Here is a 24,367-nt window from a genome sequence, read left to right on the forward strand (position 1 = left end):
CTAGTTATTTTTCGCCTCTTACACTTCTTTGGCACGTAATTCCGTCGTAACACAAACGTGGAACGTTGCTTCTTCTTCCCGGTCGCGTCTATTATTGGAAACGTGATTCGCGAGTAGATGAGACTGATACAGATGTTGCGCATATCGAGTTGCCGTCATAGAGTCACGCACAACACGCGATATTGTTCTCAATGGAATGTTTCGATGAGACTCTGTGTGCATTATTCTCTCTCTCTCTTTCTCCCTGTCCCTTTCTCTCTTTCTCTTCCGCAGCAGCTAGACGCTATTGTCTGTGGAAAAGACGATATTATGCGATGAACATAAATTATTTATTAACCGAGAGTACACACTAGGAACAAGATATACTTGCAAAGAGTCAGAGTTTTAACAACTATGTGAAAGGACGAATCTGGATTATGCATTATAGGGGAGGCAGTTCCGATGATCTTGATCTTGACTCGATTAAATGATGGATATATCCGATTACCTTCATGGGATATGTCCGATCATCTTGTTTGTCTTAATACAATTTACTCGGATATATCCGCTTGTTACTGTGTAATTGATTATCCCATTAGATATTTTTCTCACTGTAGCAATAAAGGTAACACGCAAAAAACAAAATCAAAGTAAATGTGTTAGTATATAGAAGAGATGCAGCCCTTTCTCTTACACTTTTATCCCATCAAAACTATAATCTCCTTTGTATTCTTTATCATGAAAAAAATACAATATAATCTAACTCAAACTATTTTGTTTAATACATAATTGTTAAATTGTATAATTGTATAATCGATAAATTATATGAGATATTTCATACATTTTAAGGTTTTTAAATACATTTTTGGAAAGAAGGATCAATGTTCCACGTTTCCACATAGGCGACGAATTACGACGGAATTACGTGCCAGAGAGGAACGAAATTGTCTTATTAAGGAGAGACATGAGAGGACATTATAATTAATTTTTTCGAGGTGGAAGGTATAAGGGAGATTATATTTTTTCCAGGATGCAGAGGAGGGACTTTGCTCTTCCTCCTGCCTACATATTTATTTTGATTTCATTTTGTATTGTTATCTCTATTGTTACATTTATCGAAAATTACAATTCTCATACTTTCTTATATTTTGTTAGTAACTTTTTAATAAACAACGAACACCGTTTAATATCTTTTGATAATGGCTCAGGGTTATCAATGACACGTATCAAGATCAAGATATAAGAATCGTTGGAGTTGTCTCTCCTAATGCATAATTATAATTTGAGAAAATGAGGACATTTAGGAATAGTAAAATTTCTCTTTCTCTTCTTCTCACCCTCTTTAAATCTTTTCTTGATTACAATTATTACTATTTACAATATTTATTAGTTATTGGAGAGGAAAATTAATACGCATGCTCGCTCAATTAAACTCGCATAGAGATTCGGGCTCGAGATATCGTTTACGGGTTAATGGGCGTGCAACGTGCAACGTAGCTAAAGTGCATCATCTTCGGAACCAGCTTACGCCTTTATAACTGCCTTAATGGTGCAATAATATCTCCGGTCAGTTGCATGTATGTGCACATAAATTGTGTGTCGTAACACATGTATGTGGGAATGATGTGTACTTGACTAAATGTCAACGTCTCTGAAAGGCCTTTCGCAAAATTAGGTCGCGAGGTACACGAGCGAGCGAGCGTTGCACGGCCTACGGCGCGAAAATCGGGTCGTCACTCTATATGTCGATTCGATTCGATTTGACGGGTGATTTCGAGGTGCTTTTGAGATGATAAAATCAGAGACGTCGTTGAAATAATCCGTCGAAATAATTGGATAATTAACAATGTAATCAAAATTTTTAATGGAAACCTTATTTCGTCATTGTTAGTAACAAATGTTTGGTGCTCTCATTAACTATAATAAAATTGATTGAGTAAGTTCTGCGTCCGACGTAACAAATGTACAAGTAGATAACAAATAATAGCTAGAATCATAAATCAACATCTACCTAACTTCTGAACGTGATATAGCGGACCAACGCTAGAAAAAAGTGGCCATAAATCTTTTATGATACGTAGCATTTTTCTTGACTGTTCCTAAATTATTCCTTAATGTACTTTTTGCAAGAAGAGAAGGAGAGAGAGAGAGAGAGAGAAATAAAGAAATCATTTGTAAACTGGATCCTCTGATAAAATTCCTCTCAAAATTTCTCTAATAAAATTGTAACAAGCCAAAATTGACATTAATATTAGAAATAAGAAAGAAATATCTTAAATAGTGCGTAAATTCCCAGGAAGAGACAATTTTTGTCACGTTGCTGACTTTAAATAAATTTAAACTTTACCTAGACACAATCGCGTTAAGCTGTCGATGTCTTCTCGATAGTCGATGTTCGCCTGCCAATAAGCTTTTGATTTAACCGCCGTTTTTTTTATCATCGATCAACGCGTACTATGCCGTCGCCTCGCGCGAGTAAAATAATTGGTAAAATAGAAAATGGAGACAGGTCGGAATACACCTCTCGGACGTCCGGTATAATGAATCGTATAAAACAGGAGCTGATCCAGCTGTTCATTCCGCGTAACGAGAAACCGTAATCCACACGGCGAAGAAAGGTATTATTCCGCAAAAGTATTCCGCGAGATGACTGTCTCGTCTCTAAAGCAAGCTCAAGATCTTTTCCTTCGTTTCACTTGCAGATTAATTCGATCGAATATTTCGACATAATAATTAGATCTTTATGTTTACATAAATATTTATACATGAAATATACTTAATAAATTGCTATCACCGTTAATATTGATTGATTCTTTTTGCTAGTCCTTACGTTACGCTATAGTGTCGTATTCTTCGTTGATGGATTAGAGGATCAGTAAAAAGTTGAGGGATAGCCCTTGGAATACTACACACAATTTCATTGGAGAGGTCGGATCCTGCGCATTATCTAACTCAGCATGCTCCTTCGGACTTGCTAGATCGCAAAAAGTTAAGCTAATCAAGATTTATCTCACTCATTCATTGAGATGTCCTTTTTTTGCTTTAGTTTATAATTATATATTTTCTGAAAAAACACACAAGATAAACAAGGTAAAGGTAATATTATTCTTATCTGTATATTCTACATGTCATTTTATATATTTTTATCTTAATAAATCACCAAGATTAATTTTTTAATTTTTCCAAATTACTTTTACTTCCACGCGGACAGTTTAGTGCTGCTCTGATAAAATAAGTTCCCATTTTTTTATTAATATTTTCTGGATTCTGTCCGTCTCTACGCGAATCTATCCGCAAAGACTGCGGATCCAGTAAATGAACCGAGATAAAGCTGGATTGGAGAAATGACGCTGCGTCGCGGGAAAGGTAGACTCGATCTCTCGACCCAGCGGAACAGGCTGGGGTAGGTCAGTGAACGCAACTGCAGCAACCAGCCAGCTCCAACGGGTACACCCTCCCGTCCGGGGTAGCACCCTCTCGTCCGCGACTCGTTCGCTCAATATCTGGTGAATACGTAGCGAGAGAGTGAGAGGGAAACGAATTGAAAAAGCAAAAGAGAAAGAAAGAAAGCGGAATGAGGAGCAAGATTGCAAGGAAAGGAGTGACGAGCGAGGGAAAAAGAGACGGTGACGGCTCTTAGCCGCAACCACGAGATTCGAAAATTGAAATGGGATATCTCGTAACCCGACAAGCCACGTTCCCGCGTAAGCTTATATTTAATTACGCAGAGATGACGCTTCTATCTTTGCCATTAATCTTCCAAAAATAAAAAGCCATTACGGCTTAGCGAGCTTCCTTGCGCTATAATTATGTCTCTCAATGAGAGTTAATTCCAAGGTCGTCAACTTTGAAAGATTTTAAAACTATCGTCCTGGCACCTCGGCGCGCGTGAAATTTCGCGATTTAGCAAACTTTTAATGAGCTTGGTCGCCAGGATACTCAAAGTTGAAGCGTTAAAAATTATATGAAACGAGGTAAAGTTGGATCGAATCTTGATTTTCTATTTGCGGCGCAAAGTAATTTCTCTCTCTCTCTCTCTCTCTCTCTCTCTGATTCGCATTTGCGACACATCATACGTAAAAATTAATTGCAGTTCATTGTGTGTAGTCAGATTGCCTGATAGCAATTGTATGGGGCTGTGATATTCCTCGCACGAGATATCATCGACGAATAATCGATATGTTTTTATATCTTGTCCGCAGAATAATATTTTTCCAGTGAAACGAGGCGCGAGGTATCGATCTCAAAAGGCTGCCACAGGTGTCAAATGTTTGATATTTTATGAATTTTGCAAGCGATGCCAGTTATGGCCATGCTTTTATAAAAGTTAACGTAAACTCTCGACAGGCGGAAAGCGAAAGAGAGAGTAGAATACCGAAAATCTCGTGCAACATGTTCCGAAACGTCCTCTTCTGACATCGCAATGTATTTTGATCCGTTTTAAAATGTCGATACAATAAATGTACTTAAGCTTATTTATTTTTGGATAAAAAAGAACCTTTCAAAGCTTTCCGTTGTGACTGATAAACGTTTTAAAAACATGTTACGTTCTAAAAGATTTTTTACAGGTTAAAAACTGGAGTTTCCGCAATGTTGCAATTACGTATCTCCATCAATACTCTTCGTTTCACTTCCCTGATTGCTTAAAGAATTAAGAAAAGAAACCTACAGACAAAAAACATAAATCATGATTAAATCATAAAATTTATTTAATTTTCTCTCAGTTTTAGATATTATATTAAAAATCACGCCTACCTCTTCTCTATCTTATATTTGTTATTAGAATCATAGATTATATGCACAGCTGTTGTACCAAGGTGATATGACGTTATCGGCTGTCCCGCTGTGTAGTAGAATATAACGTGATGTACTGCTGGATGATCCATTGCCAGATTATATGATCTATTACTAGATGTGTTTACTTGGCTTGCAAACGACAGGCGAGCGATCGCGCTAGTCTACGGATTACACGTCAAATTTAGAAGCACGACTTCCTGATGTTATTTTCTTGAGCAAAACGTTCGTACGCGTCTGTACGTGTTCAAAGAGAAATATATATATATATACACTATATTGTCACTAGCTTTCAGATACTCCGACGCGTCGGGGATGCGGGAACCGCGAGAGTTGTAATATCGCGACGTGATATTAAAGGGATGCAAGACCGATCGATGCGACGAGTTCGTTTTGATTTCGATGATGAACATTGACATATCACACTCTGTCGTGAATCCTTCTTCGGCCGTGTTCCACGTAATCAAATTTGTAATCATTTATAAAACCTGGATAGAAATCAAATCTAGATATTTATCTGGATAAATCGAATATTGTAAAATTTTATAATTATTTTCATATGAAAATTGCAATATAATTAATAATTTTATATAATTATTTTTATTATATTATTATTTTATTAAAGAAAACCATTTGCCTTTGTCTAACATTATTTTATTCCGCAGTTGCAATGCATTTTTTATTTCATAGGCGTACAAAACGCAAAGTGTGTACGCGAAAAATTCGCGAAGACACAATTTTTCCCCGTTCTGGGATAAAATATCGCGAAACATATTCAAAAGATTTTGTCTCCTTTTAATGGAGTCGTAATTCTTTCTCTAGGATGGTAGAATATCGTTCATAAATTTTGCCGCGGCGTGTTTCGGACAGAGTATTGCGCGCGGGTGTTATTGTGAATCATGCCGATCGCAATATCGAGACGATTATTGTGAGCGTTTACAATAACACAGGTGATTAATTCACGTCGACGTTAAACGTGTTTGTAATCGGTTTCTAATGCAGCAAACATTTACCGTTATGACATTTTCATGGATTGATAGATTATTTTTGTTTTCGTTATTATTGCAACACAAGATAGAGAAAAAACAATTTTTAAAAATGTTTGGTATTGAAGTAACGTCACGTGCAGTGCAATTTACATATCGCAAATCTTGTCAGACATATTTTTTTCCATCTGTAAACATCAGCGACGGAGGAAACGTGTCTCGGAATAAAATATGTATTTTATTTTCTAAAGCATCGATATAACACAGAAGGAGATAGATGAATTATATTCAAACAATTATTGATCAAATGAAATAATTTGTAAAACAAGTTTTTATTTTTCTATATTAAATATGATATTTAATAAGAAATCCTATCATTCAAATCTGATATGTACCGTTTGCGTATGCGCAAACAAACGTGTTTGATGTATGAATTGTTTGTTTATTCAGCTTCCCAGTAATTTACCGCTCACATGTTAATCAAATGACTTGCAATCGACGTTTGTCCGCTTTATGAGCATTTCTCTGTTACATTATGAAATTAAATCCGGTTACGAAACGCGATATTTTTAATCAGCAATTTAACGCGAAATTTCTCACTGAGAGCATGCAACGAGCATAATTAGTTGATTCGTTGGAGAATTCCAGTTTGCGGACGTGATCGTGCCTGCGATCGTAACTGCGGTATTTACGGTGTTACATAGCGCAAATTCATGCGGAAGAAAGAAACGGTTTTCTTCCAAATCATTTAAAGAATCAAATTGAAGATGAGAAATTTTGATATTTGCAATTATACAACACATTATAGGAAATGTTGCAAGTGTCGCAGTGCACATACGGAGAACTTGATTACCATTGACAATGGACATACACGCATATTATACGCATTCGCAATAAAATTGAAAGGAAATTTCTCTCGGGATGATTACACGGTTGGTTGTGCGGTATTCGACGTATCAAGTGCGAGAAAAAGATAAAACCGCCGGCGGTGGCGCGGGAACGACCGACGTCGTTAATAATGTTCGCTTTGTGAACGACGGCCGAAATGTGCATCAAGGTTCTCTTTGGCGCAAGAATGGGTGGGGAGGGTGAGGGGAGACGCAATTGAATTCGCCACCGCTCAATTTCACCAGCGATAATCGAGGGACACCATTTTCGCGATTCGTGCACTCCCCGCACTCACCGTTCTCGATGTTGAGTTCCGCCGCCGAGGCTCTGTAAGAGAGCGGTCTTCCGTAATCGCTCGCGTCGCTCGGATGTAGCAACAGCTGATGCGACGTCCTCGAGGGATATCTGGAGCCGGTGGAAGCACGACGCACGTAAACGCTGTTGAGCACCGTGCTGCTGGACGCCCTACTGAGGGCCGCCCTCTGTCTGATCGCCTCCTTGTAGATCTTGTAGTACATGACGATCATTACGAGGCCCGGGATCCAGAAGGATACGAGCGAACTTACTATCGCGTATGGGCGGTTCACCACAAAAGCGCACACCTGAGAGAGAAAGAGAGAGAGAGAAAAAGAGAGAGAAAAGGGAGAGAGTGAGAGAGAGAGAGAGAGAGAGAGAGAGAGAGGTCGCAAGAAGCCGGAAAGTTTCAATCGTCGGAAACGTGCAAGACGGAACGCTAAACGTTCAATTACGTTAGCTGCAGTTAAAATCGCATCCCCCAATTCAATGCTCGTATCGAGCAAGTATTATATTTGCCATGTCGAGACAATTTCAAGATATTTATTAATGGGTCTAACGAAAAAGTAATGTTGCGATGGCCTGTAAAAGACGCGAGTCACAGAAAACTCTTGCGATTCTACGAGAAATTCTATATAGTAGGTACATAAGAGAGAATCCTTGTCGATCTACCTGCGGGTGCTTCTTGCGAAAGTCCCGATGTTGCTGCGTGGTGTACCAGCCCAGAAATATCGGTATGAAGCTTATTAAAGCCGGCAATGTCCAAACACTACTCAACATCGCGGTGACGGTGACGGTTCTCATGATGGCCGGGTACTCCAGCGGTCTAACTATCGCGTAATATCTATCGACACTGATGCAACAGAGATGCAGGATGGATGCTGTACTGAAGTAAACATCCATCGAGTTCCACACGTCGCACATGAGATTTCCCAGCAACCATTTGCCGCCGGATAGCTCGACGGAAGCGTTGAATGTCATTGCGCATACCGCGACCAGGAGGTCCGCCATTGCCAAGGAAACCACGTAACGATTCGTGGGTACACGCAACTTCCGGTGCCTCCTGACGCTAGCGATCACTAAAGCGTTCCCTAAGAGTGCGGTGACGATAATGCCGATCATTATGATCCCCTTCAGCGCGGACAAGATGATGCTCCGCGGGGATTCGTTGTTGAGGCTGTCATGGGTGTCGTTGGAAAGATCCTCGAAATTCGAGGACAGGTTAATCTGGAGTATTGGACGGTTGACCTCCTCGTCCGGAGGCTCGCTTACTTCCATCCCAGACCGGAAGTAGCGTGTCAAGTGGGTGGATTTATAAAAGTCGGTCGGCAAGTTTGCCGAGCGCTCCCCGTTGCCGTCATGATGGTTGGCGGATTGAGTATTTTGCGTTTCTAATGCGAGTCTCAGAGATGAGTACTCTTTGGCTAAAAATTACGGGAGTGTCCATTAACGCATCGCAACGTTACAAAAGAAAAAAAAGCGTCATAAAATTACAATCGTGTGCGTTATCCGCAAGCGCATCCGACACATATTATTAACGATGACGAAAAGTACGTCCCATCAATGATTTCTCCTCTGCTTTCTTGGAGCCATTTCGTTTTACATTCGGGATTGCATGCGTGTAATTTCAGGCCTCTCACGGCTCTTTCAACGGCGGATCGACCAATCGAGAATTGAGAATCGTATTTCACGACTGACACATTTACGGGTCACTACACTGAAACGGATTTTCCATCTTGCTTTCATTGACGCGTCAATAAAATAGACTCCAAATAGACTGCCGTGCTTTTAATTCACTTTTACTCGAGTTAAATTAATGTTTCGTTATTAATTTAAACGAACACAATTTGAATTTATTTCCCATAGATTGATACAGTAACGCGGTAACGTCACAAAATCAACGATCAATTAGGCAATCTGTCAAATGTCCAGCGGAAACTTGGGGGATGATAATTTGATTAACATATATATAGTAGTGAAATTGGCATAAACGTCGACAGAGGCACATCAACGGAATTTCCTCGTGAGAAACTTCCCTGGGAAGATAACTCGAGCGAAACTACATAAGGGTCCTTGGAGTGGTTGGATAATTACCGCAATTTCGTAAGCCCGAGTTACCGTAATCGTCATGATCGCATATTGGCGATTCTGCCATGACGAAACTAAGTTGTATCGTCTCCCCCTCCACTCTCTGTCTGACATTTTTCCTTTTTCTCAGATTTTCTAGGTTTTTCTTATATGGATCAACGATATAATCACACAATTACGAATTTTCGCTCGTCAATTCGCATTAATGAAAAAGATATTAAATATAGATTTTACAAGTAAGAAATATACTTCATCTCGGGAAGATTGACTCTTATCCTATTCCAAACATTTTAAGCAAATTAAAGCATTGTGTTATCCTGGAAAACAGCAAGGTAAAGCTTCTTGCATTAATCTTGCAAACAGCACGGACACGAATCTGCATCTCGTTTCTGCTAACAAAGGTTTACGTCGCGACGGCACTTTTTAAAACTTTGATACCGATACGTGTTGAAAGTGGCTAAAACAGTAAATATTAAGCAAGGATATATTATAAAATCGTTAGGTATAATGGTTTTTCTCTAAAGCTGTAAACGCTTATTTACGCTTGGTTTACGTAAACTTTCTCGCAATGTGCGACCTGAAAGCTTTTTTGTTTCGCATACAAAGTGGTCCCTTCTGCGAGGAGGGATGATGTTTCGTATCACGACTTTGGCAACTGTTGGGAAAGATGTTTCGCTATTAAGCATTAAACGTGGCCAATCATCGTGGCCTTGGTGGATGTTTGGCCTCCTCGGGGGCCAGTGAAAACGCTGTTAGCTAACTACAGGGGTCAGGGTGAGGGGAGGTTGAGCATTGAGTATAGAGCAAATTCAAGAGAGGCTTGGATTTACATACCGCAATATTCATAGAGAACGGCTCTAAATCGCTAGCGATTACGCGCACAGAGTAAGCACACGATAATGTTAGCTTCGATTTTACGCTAATCATTTTAACGATTTATATTATCGAGACGCGTAAGGGAAATATCTCTAGAATAACGTATCCCTTCTGCCGCTATCGGGCTATTTTCCTCACGACTGATCACGATTGGCATTATTTTCTCGCGATATTTTCTATTTCATTCGTTCAATGCTGTCGATGCTGTGGTTTTAAGTTTAACCTTTTGATTGACGAATGGCAGGATTGATTCCTTCATTCTCGCGATGTGTCTACGTGACGACATAGGCGCAAACAAAGTTTCGACGGATCAGACAGACATGCATTCGTGCTTCATCTATCAATTTGTCGATGGATCTCTCCTGCGTTCTGACGAAGATTAAAATTTAGAGGATGTCGACACGTCGCTGACGATTCGACGTCGCATCCGGGTTTCCCGATCGACATTTTATTCCTTATGGAAAATGTAGCTTTCTATACGAACGCATTTTGTATTACGTGTAATGTAACATGTAAATTATTTTGCGTACTAAAGTTGAAGACTTACGCAAATAATCATTTTTTATTTTTTTTCTATCAAACAATGTTTGCGATACGAAATACGAGCCGCTTCAATTTTGATTGGCCTAGACAAAAATGTCAAGTGCTCGCCAAGTGAATTTTCGAATTCGTTTTCGGGAAACTGTCACGGTGATCCCTGTACGATCTCCGGTTCGTAATCCAATTCGCAAAGGATTAAATGACACCAGGCTCATATGTCAGTGGTGCCGAAGTACCGATGTCAGTTTTGAGTGGCCAATTCGTCTACACGTAAATAGGAATGATAGTTGAACCGCGGCCAACATATTTTATGCGTAAGGAATTCGACAGTTTATTTTCAAGCCATCCTCTCAAAGCGCATCTGTCCGAAATATTGATTCAAAGATTTGAAAAAAATTGCTTTTAAAATATAAACACATGTACGCTTGAAGCTCTTGAGAGTCGTAACTTTAAAGCAGGGTCGAGGATGCATATCAATAGATAAATATCATGATATACATAGCGATATGTATCATTTGATTTATTCAATACATCATTATAAAAATCAATCAATATTAATCGACATATTTGGTGTAGTTAAATGCAACAAAACATTATTTTGCTCTCCAAATTCAAATGTTTTAAGAAATAAATGTTTTTTTATTAGAAATATTCTTATCCTTTTTATTTTAGAAACATCGATAAATAAAGATTCTACCGATCGATTCAAGACAAGACAAGACAAGAATCAGACTTCTTGTCTTGTCTTGATCTTTAAAAATCAAGAATTACTACGTCTTGATCTTGATATTCAATTTCTTATCTTGATTCTTGATTCTTGCAAGAATCTTGCAAGATTCTTGATATTTTTATAATATCTATAAATATTAATTTACAACCGATTTTATTAACATTTTTTAAATATTTTTACAAAAAGTATCGAAACAAATAATTTCGACAAAAAAATATTGACACACAAAAAAGAAATTAAAAAATTTCATGAAATGTTATTATTATTAAAATATAAAATATTGTATTGCTGGTAAAAGTAGATATGAATATCAAATATTAAATATACTTAAATAAAAATACACATTTTATTGGCCACACTATAAAATAATTGATTAAATTATAAATTTGCACTGTATAAGCTGCACATTTGTTAAAGAAATTAATGCTCAACTTTATAATTTTAATATTAATACTCGTATTACTTGTTACTTTTTAATCAAGTCTATAAGTTTAGAAATATAATCTAATCTAAAAAGTTTTAATTATTTTTCAACATAATCTATAGAAAAAATATATTAAATTACTTCTTTCAAAATCTTCAATGATATTTTGTTAATTGTATATTCCGGGTTAATTGTATATTCAAAATTAAAAATGAATCGGATTAGATTTAATTTCAGTTGTCAAGAATCAAGAATCTTGATTGATTTTTCTTGATTTTGAAGTATAAATTTTGTCTTGTCTCGCTTTTATCAAGTGCAAAAATTGATATTCTTGTCTTGAAAATTCAAGACAAGACAAGATCTTGAAATTCTTGTCTTGTCGTCTATCACTAATTTGAACCCTGCTTTAAAGCAATTAAATTTACGTATCTGCCACCCTGTCTACGATACAGTATAAATATCGTTATGTAATCATTACAATATTAGCGCCAGAAAAAGCGCCCAGAAAAAGAAATTTTATCAATGAACGAGTCGACAATCTTGAAGTGCGGGATGAGCAACGAATCATCACTCGCTATTTATTCAGAGCTCCATCAATCTCGAAGACGCGAAGACGAATTAAAACCGCGTCTTTGTGTCTAAATCCCGGTAGCCGTGTCCAAGGACGCCGGAGGAGGCGCAGGCGCCCTAGCGGCGACTCCACATTTCTAACCACCCTCGCGACGTTTTGCAATGATAAGCGTTATCGATACGACCGTCAATCGATCCGACCTCGATTGTTTCATACAGCCTGGAGGAACTCGGCAACTCTTGGAGTAGTTTCACTATCGGTCATCATTAGAGTCACGGAATGGTCGAAATTTAACCACCCTTAAAAACGACACCCACTTAAAGCAATTTATGATCGAACGGCTGTCATTGCACTCGCGATTTCCATCACTCGCGGTTTAAAGCCGATTTTCCACCAACGTCGAAGACAGCACTACTCGTAGTTTATTATCACTGTACAGTGTATACCGCTGAATGCATCGCTCTATTCAGTATTTCGTACATTTAGTACATTTTCAAGAAGTTTGTGGTAAAGGAAAGCCAAGCTTGAATGGTGATGAAGTCTCTTTAAACAGTGACACCGCAGCGTTTTATATCGATTAATGTGGGAAAACGGTAAATAAATAATAAGTCACGCAATATTAATGACTGAGATTGAATTTTCCATCATTGTCTAAAGTGTCTAGACAATCGAGTCAATTGAGTTTGTCAATGACAATTTCTCTCGAATCTTTCGCGAGCAGACGACAGATTCAGCAGTTTTTCAAGGGATCAAACTACTCAATCAATCAATGGACGTTGGTAGAAAAGTCGGTCTTAGCTGCCGGTGTTCTTCCCTAATCCGCGATATGTCGTCGGATCGATCTTTCGCGGGCAAGGTCGCGACGAGACCGTCGTCTTCTACGTCGTTATCGTCGTCGTCCTCGACGGCGGCGATTTCGGGTAGTTGCAGCGAATGGTAACGCTTTGACGGATCGTACATGTTCGGACGACGCCGGTAGACTGAGCGTCGCGACGTTCACTCGTTCACCACGGCGCCACGTTTCTCTCCCCCTCGAATTCTCTCGAGTTCTTTCTCGCTCTTTCCTTCTCTCTGCCTCTCCCTTTTCTTTCCCCGTATGGTACCGCACTTCCTTGTATTTTCAATTGTAAAATACATGGCAGTTTTTTATATAATTTTTATACAATTACATCTTATTTACATTCTATCTCGCATAAAATTAAGTTTGTATAAAAATTGCTTCATGTTACGAGAAATGATCAAACGCAAACAAGCGAACTCCATTGTTCCGCATTCACCAGCGATCTCTCCGAAAAATTCTATTGTCCCGATGATATAAGGTCGCGTATCCGGATATATACAGTGTTTGGATATGCATAGAGATACGCGCATGTCTTTGTGCATATCGTGCAAATATTTGCATACCCGGGAACACGAGAAGGATGCAGTCAATGGTGCTAATTATAATATAGAGTATGGTTCACGTTTGGAGAAATAGCTCACAAGCTTTCTTTCCTTACTACCAAAATTCGCGTTTTCGCGAGTCATATAAATTCCTCTGTCGTTAAGAGAAAAGGAAAAAAAAGACATCTTGCAGAGAGCCGACCTGCAGCTGCGTAATTGAGGAAGCCTTAATTCCAGATCTTAAGGAAAGAAACAGCGCTTTATTGGCGCAGTCCTAGTGGCATATTATCTATAATCTGTCTCAATGAGCGCGTGCGAGCGGTTGCTCGCGTATGTGCAATTCCGTCAATCGTGCCGGATGAGATCCACACGGCGAATGAATAGAGATAACGCGAAATGATATTTATTTTTCCGCTTATCGAGTTTGCGCGAATCCGTCGGATGAAAAAATTTTCAAGCTAAATTCGCGCACCAGCGGCTGGAGTATGCGTGGAGGATCGATCGGTTCACGGGGCACGTAACAACGAACTGCGGCCTTCGCGCGAAAGCACCGAGGCCACACACGTCGTCCCCCTTTTTCCTCCTGTTTCCCCTTCGCGCGCGCAATTTTATCGTAACCGCACGCTCCCGCTCTCTCGAAATCGTCTCTTCGAGGGTATCGCTTCCTCCTCGAGGAGGGCGGTCGAAAGCCGGCGATCACGCGAAAATCAGGAGTGACTGCACGCAATGACGAGCGAACACGAACCAACAAGTTACGTGCACTTTTTCAAGGTCCTTTCCTCGATTCTCTCGTTAAAGTTTATGAACAATCAGCTAGATAAGAGTTCAATTGTAATAGATCAATGCGCATCATCGATCACTTAATATGATACATTTACATAATAATAATAATAATATTATTATACTTTGTATTATTATTACAGGCAAAGTAAGATTTGACTTTGATCGGCGAGGACGAAGATTACTTCGACTCCTCGAATCTCTACCTCGTTCCAACTTTTTGCTCTCTACATGTGTCGAGGGGGGGGGGGATAGGGAGAAACTTATATCCGCAAATAAGTACGAAGTTCCGATCCGATCCCGGCGACTATAAAAGGCGGCATGTTTTTCCCTCCGAGTAGCTTTGCAAAATAAATTCATTTAAAGGTTATTAAAAAATGCTCGAAATGAACGAAAATGGAATAAATAACGCGGTTCAAGGACGACCTTTTCAATTATTCGCGTGGAGGCGCGAGATGCACAGTTGACTCTCTTCCCGAGGCGGGTAACTGTCCGATTAAAATACTGCCACTTTTCCGATACTACTCACTTTTCACCGTGGGGACCGAAACCGACGATGACACGTGCCATGTCCATATCACGGGAATCGATTTACGTTCGCTTGCAAATCTTTGCAACTACTACTTGAGGAATGTGTTTTATTTTCTCCCTTTATATTTGAATTTCTGTGAAATAAATAATGTTAATACGAAGTGATGAAGGCAGGGATTTCATCAATTATTGAAAAATAATTCGTTTGCCTCGCGCGGATCGATTGGAACGGCAGGTGTTAATATTGACTTTGCGTGCAGCCTGCGGGATGCTCGGGTTTGATTTCGAGTCCGACAATATCTGCTAAATAGAATCCCGGAATATCACCTAAGCGACCGCGCATTGCTGCTCATCGAGTCAAATCTTGTTTAATTAATTCGCTGAAACGTGTAATTATGCGAGCATCGATGGTGCTAGCATCAAGTAGTGGAAGTCATATTAACGACTGCTTGCATCAATTTTGCATTAATTTCGCGCGCGCGCGCGCGCGCGAGTATATATATATGTATATATATATGCTTCGTACATGTTGCTTCGTACAATGGAACAATGCCAGCTTAAAAGAGTTTTCTAACACATTTTCTTGTACCTTCTCTTTATCACGAGACTCTGAAAAAACCTACATGAAGAATTTCCTCATTTTCAATTTGTTGAATTTTATTTTGCAAGCATTAAGAACATTATATGATAATTGTAGCGAATAGCCAATGATATGACTAGAATTTACAATGTTCTCAAATAAATTAATAATATCTGAAAATATCTTCTTGTTTCGAACAAAGAATTTCAGTTTGAATATGCTTCAAGATGAAAAATGTAATACTCTTTAACTCTTTGAAGCACAGGATTTTACAACAACAAAAATTCCCTAGGTGCACAGGAATTTTATTTCTATAAAATGTGACAAAATAGTTTTATTTGAATTATTTGGAATACAAAATTACACAAAATAATGAAAACAAAAATAATTGACATCTGACGTACATCTGTTGAGAGTCTCTAACCATAGTCTCTAACTATATTAAATAAGGGAAATGTAGTATGTAAACCTTTATGCTTCTAGTAATTTCACGATTTAAAGGTGGTGTGAATAACGTCCCATGCATGTTCAAGCACTAAAAAAGTGGGACATTTTTCATACCACTATGCTTCAAGTTAAGAGAGATCTTTGGCCGTGAAATCTTTTCGATTTACGAGAATTTTTCTCTTGAAACAAATCGCGAATAATTTCGCAAGATAAATGTTGAGATTAGGGGCAACCTCACCGATTTCAATGATCTTGATATGTATTGTCAAGAACATAGCTCTGATTACCTTGTAAAAAGTTTTAGCCGTTACTCGGCGTTTATGATCACAAAGTGATTATGAGCAATTACAGATAGTGAGCACCAAAAAAAAATGTTCTAGTCTTAAATTGGGAATTCCTCTAAGGATTTCCTCTAAGCAAAAAATCTTACATATTAATGGTATATTCTTTTAGATATACGTATTCATCTATAAAAGAGTGGATGCGTGAACTATACTCAATAGTAAATTCCTCTATCAGAAATATCACTATGTAATTTGAATAGCCTCTTGAAATAAGAGGATATGCAAGATATTCGCGGCACGCGCGCTTGTTAGAAAAAGATTGTCATTTAAGTATTTGTTTTGTGACAATCGACTGCATGATGCGCAGAGGTGATCGCGAACGGCGCGAACCGATCAGTGAAGCGCTGAGCGCACACATACGCAGTTCTTGCTTGGTGTGTCATGCTTCACTATCGTGAGTCGTAATCCGCGGTTGCTGTCTGGCACACAGTGTGCGTCATAGCGAGTCGTGTAGCGTGTGCACTGAATTTCAGTTTGTGTTTGTTCTTTCGTGCAGTGATATCATGAACGAAGTTCAGAAATTTTTAAGCGAAGCACATTTAGGCAACTATTGGCCCGCATTTGAGAGTAAGTATTTTTTCCTATTTTTAATAGCTTCTGTTCAAGATAGGTAAATAGATAAAGATATCTAGACTACGTTCCGAAACGTCCTCTCCGAGGAAAATTTTACTCGATGGTCGATCGATAACCAATCGGAAACGCTCGAAAAGGTTTCGGTACGGCCATCGAGTAAAATTTTCCTCGGAGAGGATGTTTCGGAACGTAGCCTAGACGTACAAGTTGCATCTTACATCGCATTAACGTATACAGACTGCACAAACCCAGTTTTACTTCTATATGACCGCTGAAATAAATAATAGATCACGATCATATAGAAGTAAAGCAAGGGATTACGCAGTAACTACGTGAAGTGTTGTAAATACGTATATATGTTATATTAGGGACGTCTCGCTGCCGTGCGCGCTTCGCGCATGCATTTGGCGCGCAATTCTACCATGTCTCTTGATATTATTCTGCAGTACTTGAATGTAAGTCATTTAGGATGTCTTTTTTAACATTTACCTTTTTTAATATATCAAAGAATTTTCTATCTATTGGCCTATTCAGCACCCAAAAAATTCTATTCTTTAATAGTTCCATTTTGATTATAGAGGATTTTCCTCTGCTATATGGTCACAAGATGATACCCTGAAATCTAGAGGAATATCCTATAACTATGAGATCCTGAAATTAAGATTACAATCCTCTTAATGCTATAGAGGAATCTCCTCTTCTAGTAAATCTAATAATATTTTTATTTATAGCATTTATGACGATACCTTAATGCCCGATTCCACCAACGTCGCTTAATTTTAACTGTAGTTTAACTCACTCTTCGTCTCTTTCTAACTACCTGCCTTAGAAAGAGACAAAGAGTGAGTTAAACTACGGTTAAAATTAAACGACGTTGGTGGAATTGGGCCTTAAACGAATATTTTCTACTTTTAACCTTAAAAATTTCTGAACTTCGTTTATAATATCACTGCACGAAAGAACAAACACAAACTGAAATTCAGTGCACACGCTACACTCGCTATAACGCACACTGTGTGCCAGACGGCAACCGCGGATCACGACTCACGATAGTGAAGCATGACACACCAAGCAAGAACTGCGTATGTGTGCGCTCAGCGCTTCGCGCCGTTCGCAGTCTTCTTCTTCTTAGTGTTTAATGACACCCGATCCCTTTCAGGTTCGATATGGCCAATTGCAAAAGTGAGTGAAATACGAAATAACAAATTGAAAAAAAAAAAAACTCGGGACAATCGTTGTGCACCTGACGACCGTCCCCTTCGGAATGATGGTTCGCAGTCACTTTTGCGCATCGTGCAGTCGATTGTCACAAAACTAATACTTAAATGACAACCTTCTTCTAACAAGCGCGCGTGCCGCGAATATCTTGCATATCCTCTTATTTCAAGAGGCTATTCAAATTACATAGTGATATTTCTGATAGAGGAATTTACTATTGAGTATAGTTTACGCATCCACTCTTTTATAGAGGAATACGTATATATAAAAGAATATGCCATTAATATGTAAGATGTTTTGCTTAAAGGAAATCCTTAGAGGAATTCCCAGTTTAAGACTAGAACATTTTTTTTGGGTGAGAAATTAAAGAAGAGAAGACTTATTTTTTGTTTATATTTTACACTAAATGTGATGTATAATTAAAGTTATAATTATAATATATTTTAATGTATTATTGTGTGCATATATAGGTGTGTGTGCGTGCATGTGCGTGCGTGCGTGTGTGTAGAGAAGGATGTATAAGTGTATAGACCAATCATAATTGATTGTTATTATCACGATGCCTGTCTTTTGTTTATGTTTAGGAGATGCAATAACCACACTAGATCGGTTATTTTTAATCTCTGATAAGAAAGCTGAAGAATTATTGCCTAAGTGGGGTGATCGAGCTGTTTTTTTAGTAAAAGACATTCTTTAGAAATTAATAACTCTAGCAGTGTATTTTTAAAGGTACAAAAACAGAAATATTTGTATTTTATTCTCTTCAAGTCATTATGCATAGGGTGCAATGAGATTGTTTCTTTATTTCTTATGTACATGTGTTTCAATTTAGGTTGATGAATATGGAAACTGTTGCACTTTGCCTCTTGAAGATATCAATGTAGATAATAGTCTTCTAGCGAACACTGTAGCGAAAGAAACAGCACAGTTTTCACGTCAATTAGATAATACAGTAAGTAGAGGAGAATCCCCTATTATGAGATATGCTCCTAATATGAGATAATGGGGTTTCTGCTAAACTAGTGAGCACCATTTGTTAGTTCCACCATGAAGTTATTACTCTTGATGTAAAATGTATTTAGTGAAAAATTCATTGTTCGTTATTGCGTTTAGCCTTTGCAAGAAAAGGTTTGTGAAATTGTGAACATGTCAAAGGAACTTGAGGTAAGTCTTTAAACCTTGTTTATTATACAGGGTGTTTAAAAAAAGGTCAGATATTTTATCCACGTGTAGTATTCATGAAAAGAAGCAAAAAAGTCTTAGGCAACATAGGTCCGCAAATCAACTGTTTCAGAGCTAGAGTTGATTTTGTATCTTTTTGGATTTTTATTTTTGTTTTATTTTTGTATTTTTGTTTTAATATTTATTGATGATTAGAGAACGTTATCGGAGCAGACAAAAACGCGACCGTTCCGCGCAGATCTCCTCTCTAGAGACCCCCCACTACGCCGCGATACAAGCGCGTTAATGCTATTATACACGCCACCACTACGCCACGCTATCCCCACTTCGCTCGCCTATGCACAGACGGATAACGTTCTCTCGCTGGACGGAGTATAGGAACGTCTTGTGCAGTCCAGTGTGTGCAAGAGTCATTTATCAGTTGTATCTAATCGTGTCATTGATTTCGATTCCACGCACTTTACGTCGTGAATGAACGGCCGCGCCATCGTGTTTTTCATGAAAAAATAAAATAAAATTTAAGTCGTTGCTTTTTGTTTCCCTTTATTTCCTGTAAGTATCATTAATCTCGCTACAGTGCTGTATCAGTTTCCTACTGTTTTCGCTTAAAAGTATTTGCAAATAAAAGAAAATACCGCTCTATACCAATGCAGAAATGACAGATATGCATTTCATGTACGGCCGTGCCAATAGTAACGCTTATGGAGCACGGCGTCTGTATGCTGAAGCATTTCCGAATCGTGCACTTCCATCTGATAAGTTATTTTCCAAATTGCATTTACGTTTAGTCGAAAATGGTTCATTTAGTGTAAAGAAACATGATGCCGGACGGCCCAGGTCAGTGTCTACTCCTGAAGCAGAACTTGAAGTTTTAAGAAGAGTAGAAGAAAATCCGAATATCAGCACCAGAATAATAGCTACGGAACTAAATATGAATGCCTTAGTCTGGAGGATTTTACGTGAACAGCAGCTGTATCCTTTCCATATTCAGCAGGTGCAAGCTCTTATAACCCCCGATTATGATTCCAGACTAGCGTTCTGCAGATTCATACTAAGAAAAGTTGAAGAAAATCCAGACTTTGCTGCTAATATTTTATTTACAGATGAAACTATTTTTACAGACAACGGGATCATTAATTTCCACAATCATGTTTGGGCTGATGAAAACTCTCATACCGTGTCAAGTCCAGACATCAGCATCGATTTTCTTTGAACGTTTGGGTGGGTATTTTGAGGGACCGTTTAATTGGACCAGTGTTTTTTCCAAATCGTTTAACTGGTGCAGTTTATCTTGACTTCTTAAATAACACTCTACCTCCACTACTGGAAGATGTCCCCCTAAATGATAGAGTTAACCTTTGGTATATGCACGATGGGGCTCCTCCGCATTTCGCAGTTATCGTTAGAAATTTCCTAAATGGAACTTACAATAATAACTGGATAGGACGAGGGGGTCCAGTGCCATGGCCACCCAGATCCCCTGATTTTAACCCATTGGACTTTTGCATTTGGGGATATTTACAATCGCTAGTGTATTCAAGACCCATTAATAACGTTGACGACTTGCGGCACTGAATAGAAGATGTCTGCCAGGCTATTCGCCAAATTAGGGATATTCGAAAAAATAAGAGCTTCCTTTCTGCGGCGATGTGAAGCTTGTGTACAAATGGAAGGTGGACATGTAGAATATCTTCTTTAAGTATTTTTCGTTGAAACATCTTGTATTATTTAGCTATTAATGCGTTTACTGTTTGTTTTTTAATAATAATGCCATTTGACAAACAAAAAATACAAAAAAATAAAAATTAAAACAAAAATACAAAAATAAAACAAAAATAAACATCCAAAAAGATACAAAATCAACTCTAGTTCTGAAACAGTGATTTGCGGACCTATGTTACCTAAGACTTTTTTGCTTCTTTTCATGAATACTACACGTGGATAAAATATCCGACCTTTTTTTTAAACACCCTGTATAATAAAGAAATGGTTGGCAATAAATTCAGTATGCAATGATACACAGTTGAAAAATTTGTGTTAAATTTAACAGATATCACATGTCCCAAACGGTCCACATAAATTTTTGTGTTAATTTAACATAGTATGGATATGTTAAATGGTGACACTAATATTATGTTAATATTTTAACCCAAAATGAATGCAAACTGCGAAGTAATTTGAAATAAATTTTGTGTAAAATCAACATATTTTTAATGATAAAATTAACTCGAAAAAAAGTTATTTTTACATACATCTTTACTCTCAACATAGTTTTCTGTAAATTTTAACAGATAAAACTTGTCACTAATAATACGGAACATATCTATTATGTAAAATTAAAAATAGGTGCACAATGTGTAATTTTTACACTTTTTTTAGTTGTTTTAAAAATTTAACACTTGAGTTGAATTAACACAACAGCAACATGTTAAATTAACACATGAATGTGTTAAATATTTTACACAAAAATGTGAACCGGCATATTTTTTAACAAGAAAACACAAATTTTCCAACTGTGTAAAGTAGAATCGTAGTAACAGGAAAATACGCAATTTGTTGAATTGCTTAATTGTAGAGGTTAGATTTCATGATCGCGGAACCGCTAGGCGTGTGGCTCGTATAATGAGATATTCAGGGTACTCTTAATATGAGATAATTATTGCTCGAATATGAAGAGTATGTAGTGTAATAAAAAGAAAGAAAATACTACTTAAGGTTAAAGAAAAGTTAATACGAATTTATATTACGAATTTTTGTGTATTTCATTTTTATAGAATCTGACTATGGAGGTTAGAGAAACGAGGATGCGTCGACAGTGGAATCGTGAAGATTTGGCGAAGGCTGTGGCAGCAGTATTTTTATAAAACTATCTAATAAAGTTTTTTAATTGCAATACTAATGTATTTTGCCCTTTTAACACCAATTTCTCGAGATATCTTATATTAGGAGCACACTTTCTCAATCCTGCGTAAAGGTCTTTTTTCAAATTTTTTAATTTTCAGAAAAAATAATATTTAAATTAGATTTTTCATTTCACCAACCTAAAGCTTATTAAATTCTCTTCAAGATAACGTATTAAATTTTTTAATTCTGCCTATAGATTTCCTTACATTCGGCAAAATCGATATGGTATCTCATAATCGGGGACTTTCCTCTATACATTATGTATATGCACATACAGTTATACAGTTAAAGGTGTTACAAACTGTTATTTCAAAAACTAAGCAAAATATGAAATTTTTATTTTATATCAAATAAATTCTTATGTTTGTAATATTTAACATTGCAGACAATACAGATAAATAATGATTCTCCTCAACCCGAAACAGCATTTGATTTAGAAAATAGTGTGAGTGATTATGAAGAAGTGTGTTCAACTGATTCAAACGAAAAAAAAGACAGCTAGAAAGGTCGAAGGTAGAAAACTCAAAGCGACCTCCGAAACGACTTGCATTGTGGTTAACAAGAATAGAATTTGAAAAACTGGTAAGCAAATTGGTACTACAAAACATAGGAAAAAATTAATTTTATTATATAATATCTTTGATACCAAACAAAAATTTCATATATTAAATAAAAAATACAATAGTTGGAATTATATATTTAGTTACGTCTGATTTATCATTTTCAAAATATATTGTTTTCAGAATATCGAGAAAGAAATAAAGGAGCATTTAAAGGGTAATGCTGTCTTAATTTATTATAAAAAGAATGGTATTCTAAATGGAGAGGCAAGAGGAATATTAGTAGATATATTAGCAAGCTGTATGATAAAACTTAATATTAAGTAAATTGTTTTACGATATAATATCATAACTGCATACATATGTTTAATGTTGCTAATGTTCCTTTTCTTTTTGTTGTCCTACTTTTGAAGAATTTCAAATTGTGTCCACAAAAATATGTAAATTATTTCCAACTGAGACTGGGGTAAAACTCCTTTATTTAATTTCGTAATATTAATTAATAGTATCATATAAATAAAGAAATAGTTTTGTTTTTGTAAATATGTTATAGGCTACATACGTGTATGAACCCTTTGCAAATAGTCCAAATCAAAAAAATTTGGGAGGAAAATTGGCTGATAAAGTGAGAAATGTTAAGTCTATGTTGAGGAGGTTCGGTGCGCTCAATCCAGCTAACTATCATAGATATGATTCTGCTCACAATGATGAAAATCAGCCCAGTACGAGTACATCTGAAGGTATTTAACTTCAATTTAGATGGTCATCAACTACTACAAAATAGTTTTCATATAATATTATTTGCCAAATTTATATTTAGTGAATGAAGAAGAAGGCTGATTAAGAAATAAAAGAGGAAGCTTGATTGCAATATATAATATACATAAACTTTCCTTGTATTCATTATGATTTAATACAACGGTCACCCTTCGACTGTTACCTACCTGGGACTGTCACCCTTGACAGATAGAACTGCATCGGTGATGTTTTTATAAAACAAGTCAGTGGATACTATTTTCTTTTAAGGATTGAATCCGTGCTAGTTATGCTAAACGGACTGTTGGAACTATCTTTTTTTTTTGAGAACAAAGTCCGCGCTATAGTTACTAAACTATAATGAATACGAGAAAAGTTTATATACATTACATATTCTTTCTCTCTCTTAATTAATTGAGCTTATTGTTTGATACACCACTTGTTTGGTATATTTTAACTGTATGAAACTGTATGAAATATACTGTAACTGTATGAAACGCGTAAACGGAAATATTTGTTATATTTGATTTGCGTTATTTCAATATTATGTTCGAATGTTGCACGATATATATATGTTGCACAGGATTACTTGTCCAAAGATTTCTTCGTTTCTTTGTAATACTTTGTAATATTTAAACACATATGTAGCAAGTGATTGCAAAAACAAATATACAGAAATATAAAATATAGTGAATCTGATCTATTTTGTTTTGCCTCCGCACACCCACACGGGCATACACGCGCATGCGTGAAATAAAGTTATACTTCATAACACTATTTAGATTACATGGAAAGGAGTTTCCTCTTGTCAGCATAAGATAATCAGATATAAGTTAATAATATATAAGGTTAAAAGTAGAAAATATTCGTTTTAAGGTATCGTCATAAATGCTATAAATAAAAATATTATTAGATTTACTAGAAGAGGAGATTCCTCTA

At 37.1% G+C, this 24,367-nt stretch overlaps 1 protein-coding gene and 1 long non-coding RNA gene across 11 annotated transcripts in view; one reads left to right on the plus strand and one right to left on the minus strand.

The window, feature by feature from the left end:
- Positions 1 to 24,367, minus strand: part of LOC105286415 (octopamine receptor beta-3R) — a 69,223-nt gene that overhangs the window by 9,183 nt on the left and 35,673 nt on the right. The window contains exons 1-3 of one of the 10 annotated variants that reach the window (XM_026969748.1): positions 12,371 to 13,901; positions 7,614 to 8,365; positions 6,943 to 7,249 (exon numbers count right to left, since the gene is read on the minus strand). The exons of 7 other annotated variants lie outside the window; for them this stretch is intronic. In XM_026969748.1, the coding sequence (XP_026825549.1) occupies positions 6,943 to 7,249; positions 7,614 to 8,219 (913 nt within the window). In that variant the 5' untranslated portion in view covers positions 8,220 to 8,365; positions 12,371 to 13,901. Of the gene's footprint in view, positions 1 to 6,942; positions 7,250 to 7,613; positions 8,366 to 9,035; positions 11,359 to 12,370; positions 13,902 to 24,367 lie in introns of those variants that run through there. 2 more of the 10 variants (XM_011352160.2, XM_011352159.2) reach the window with 2 other exon arrangements.
- The window catches only part of LOC105286414, a 50,834-nt gene continuing 42,657 nt past the window's right edge, over positions 16,191 to 24,367 (plus strand). Inside the window, exon 1 of the long non-coding RNA XR_003406545.1 lies at positions 16,191 to 16,802. This is a non-coding gene — a long non-coding RNA (uncharacterized LOC105286414). The remainder of the gene's footprint in view (positions 16,803 to 24,367) is intronic.

Source organism: Ooceraea biroi, chromosome 5, assembly GCF_003672135.1.
Source record: "Ooceraea biroi isolate clonal line C1 chromosome 5, Obir_v5.4, whole genome shotgun sequence".
NCBI lineage: Eukaryota > Metazoa > Arthropoda > Insecta > Hymenoptera > Formicidae > Ooceraea > Ooceraea biroi.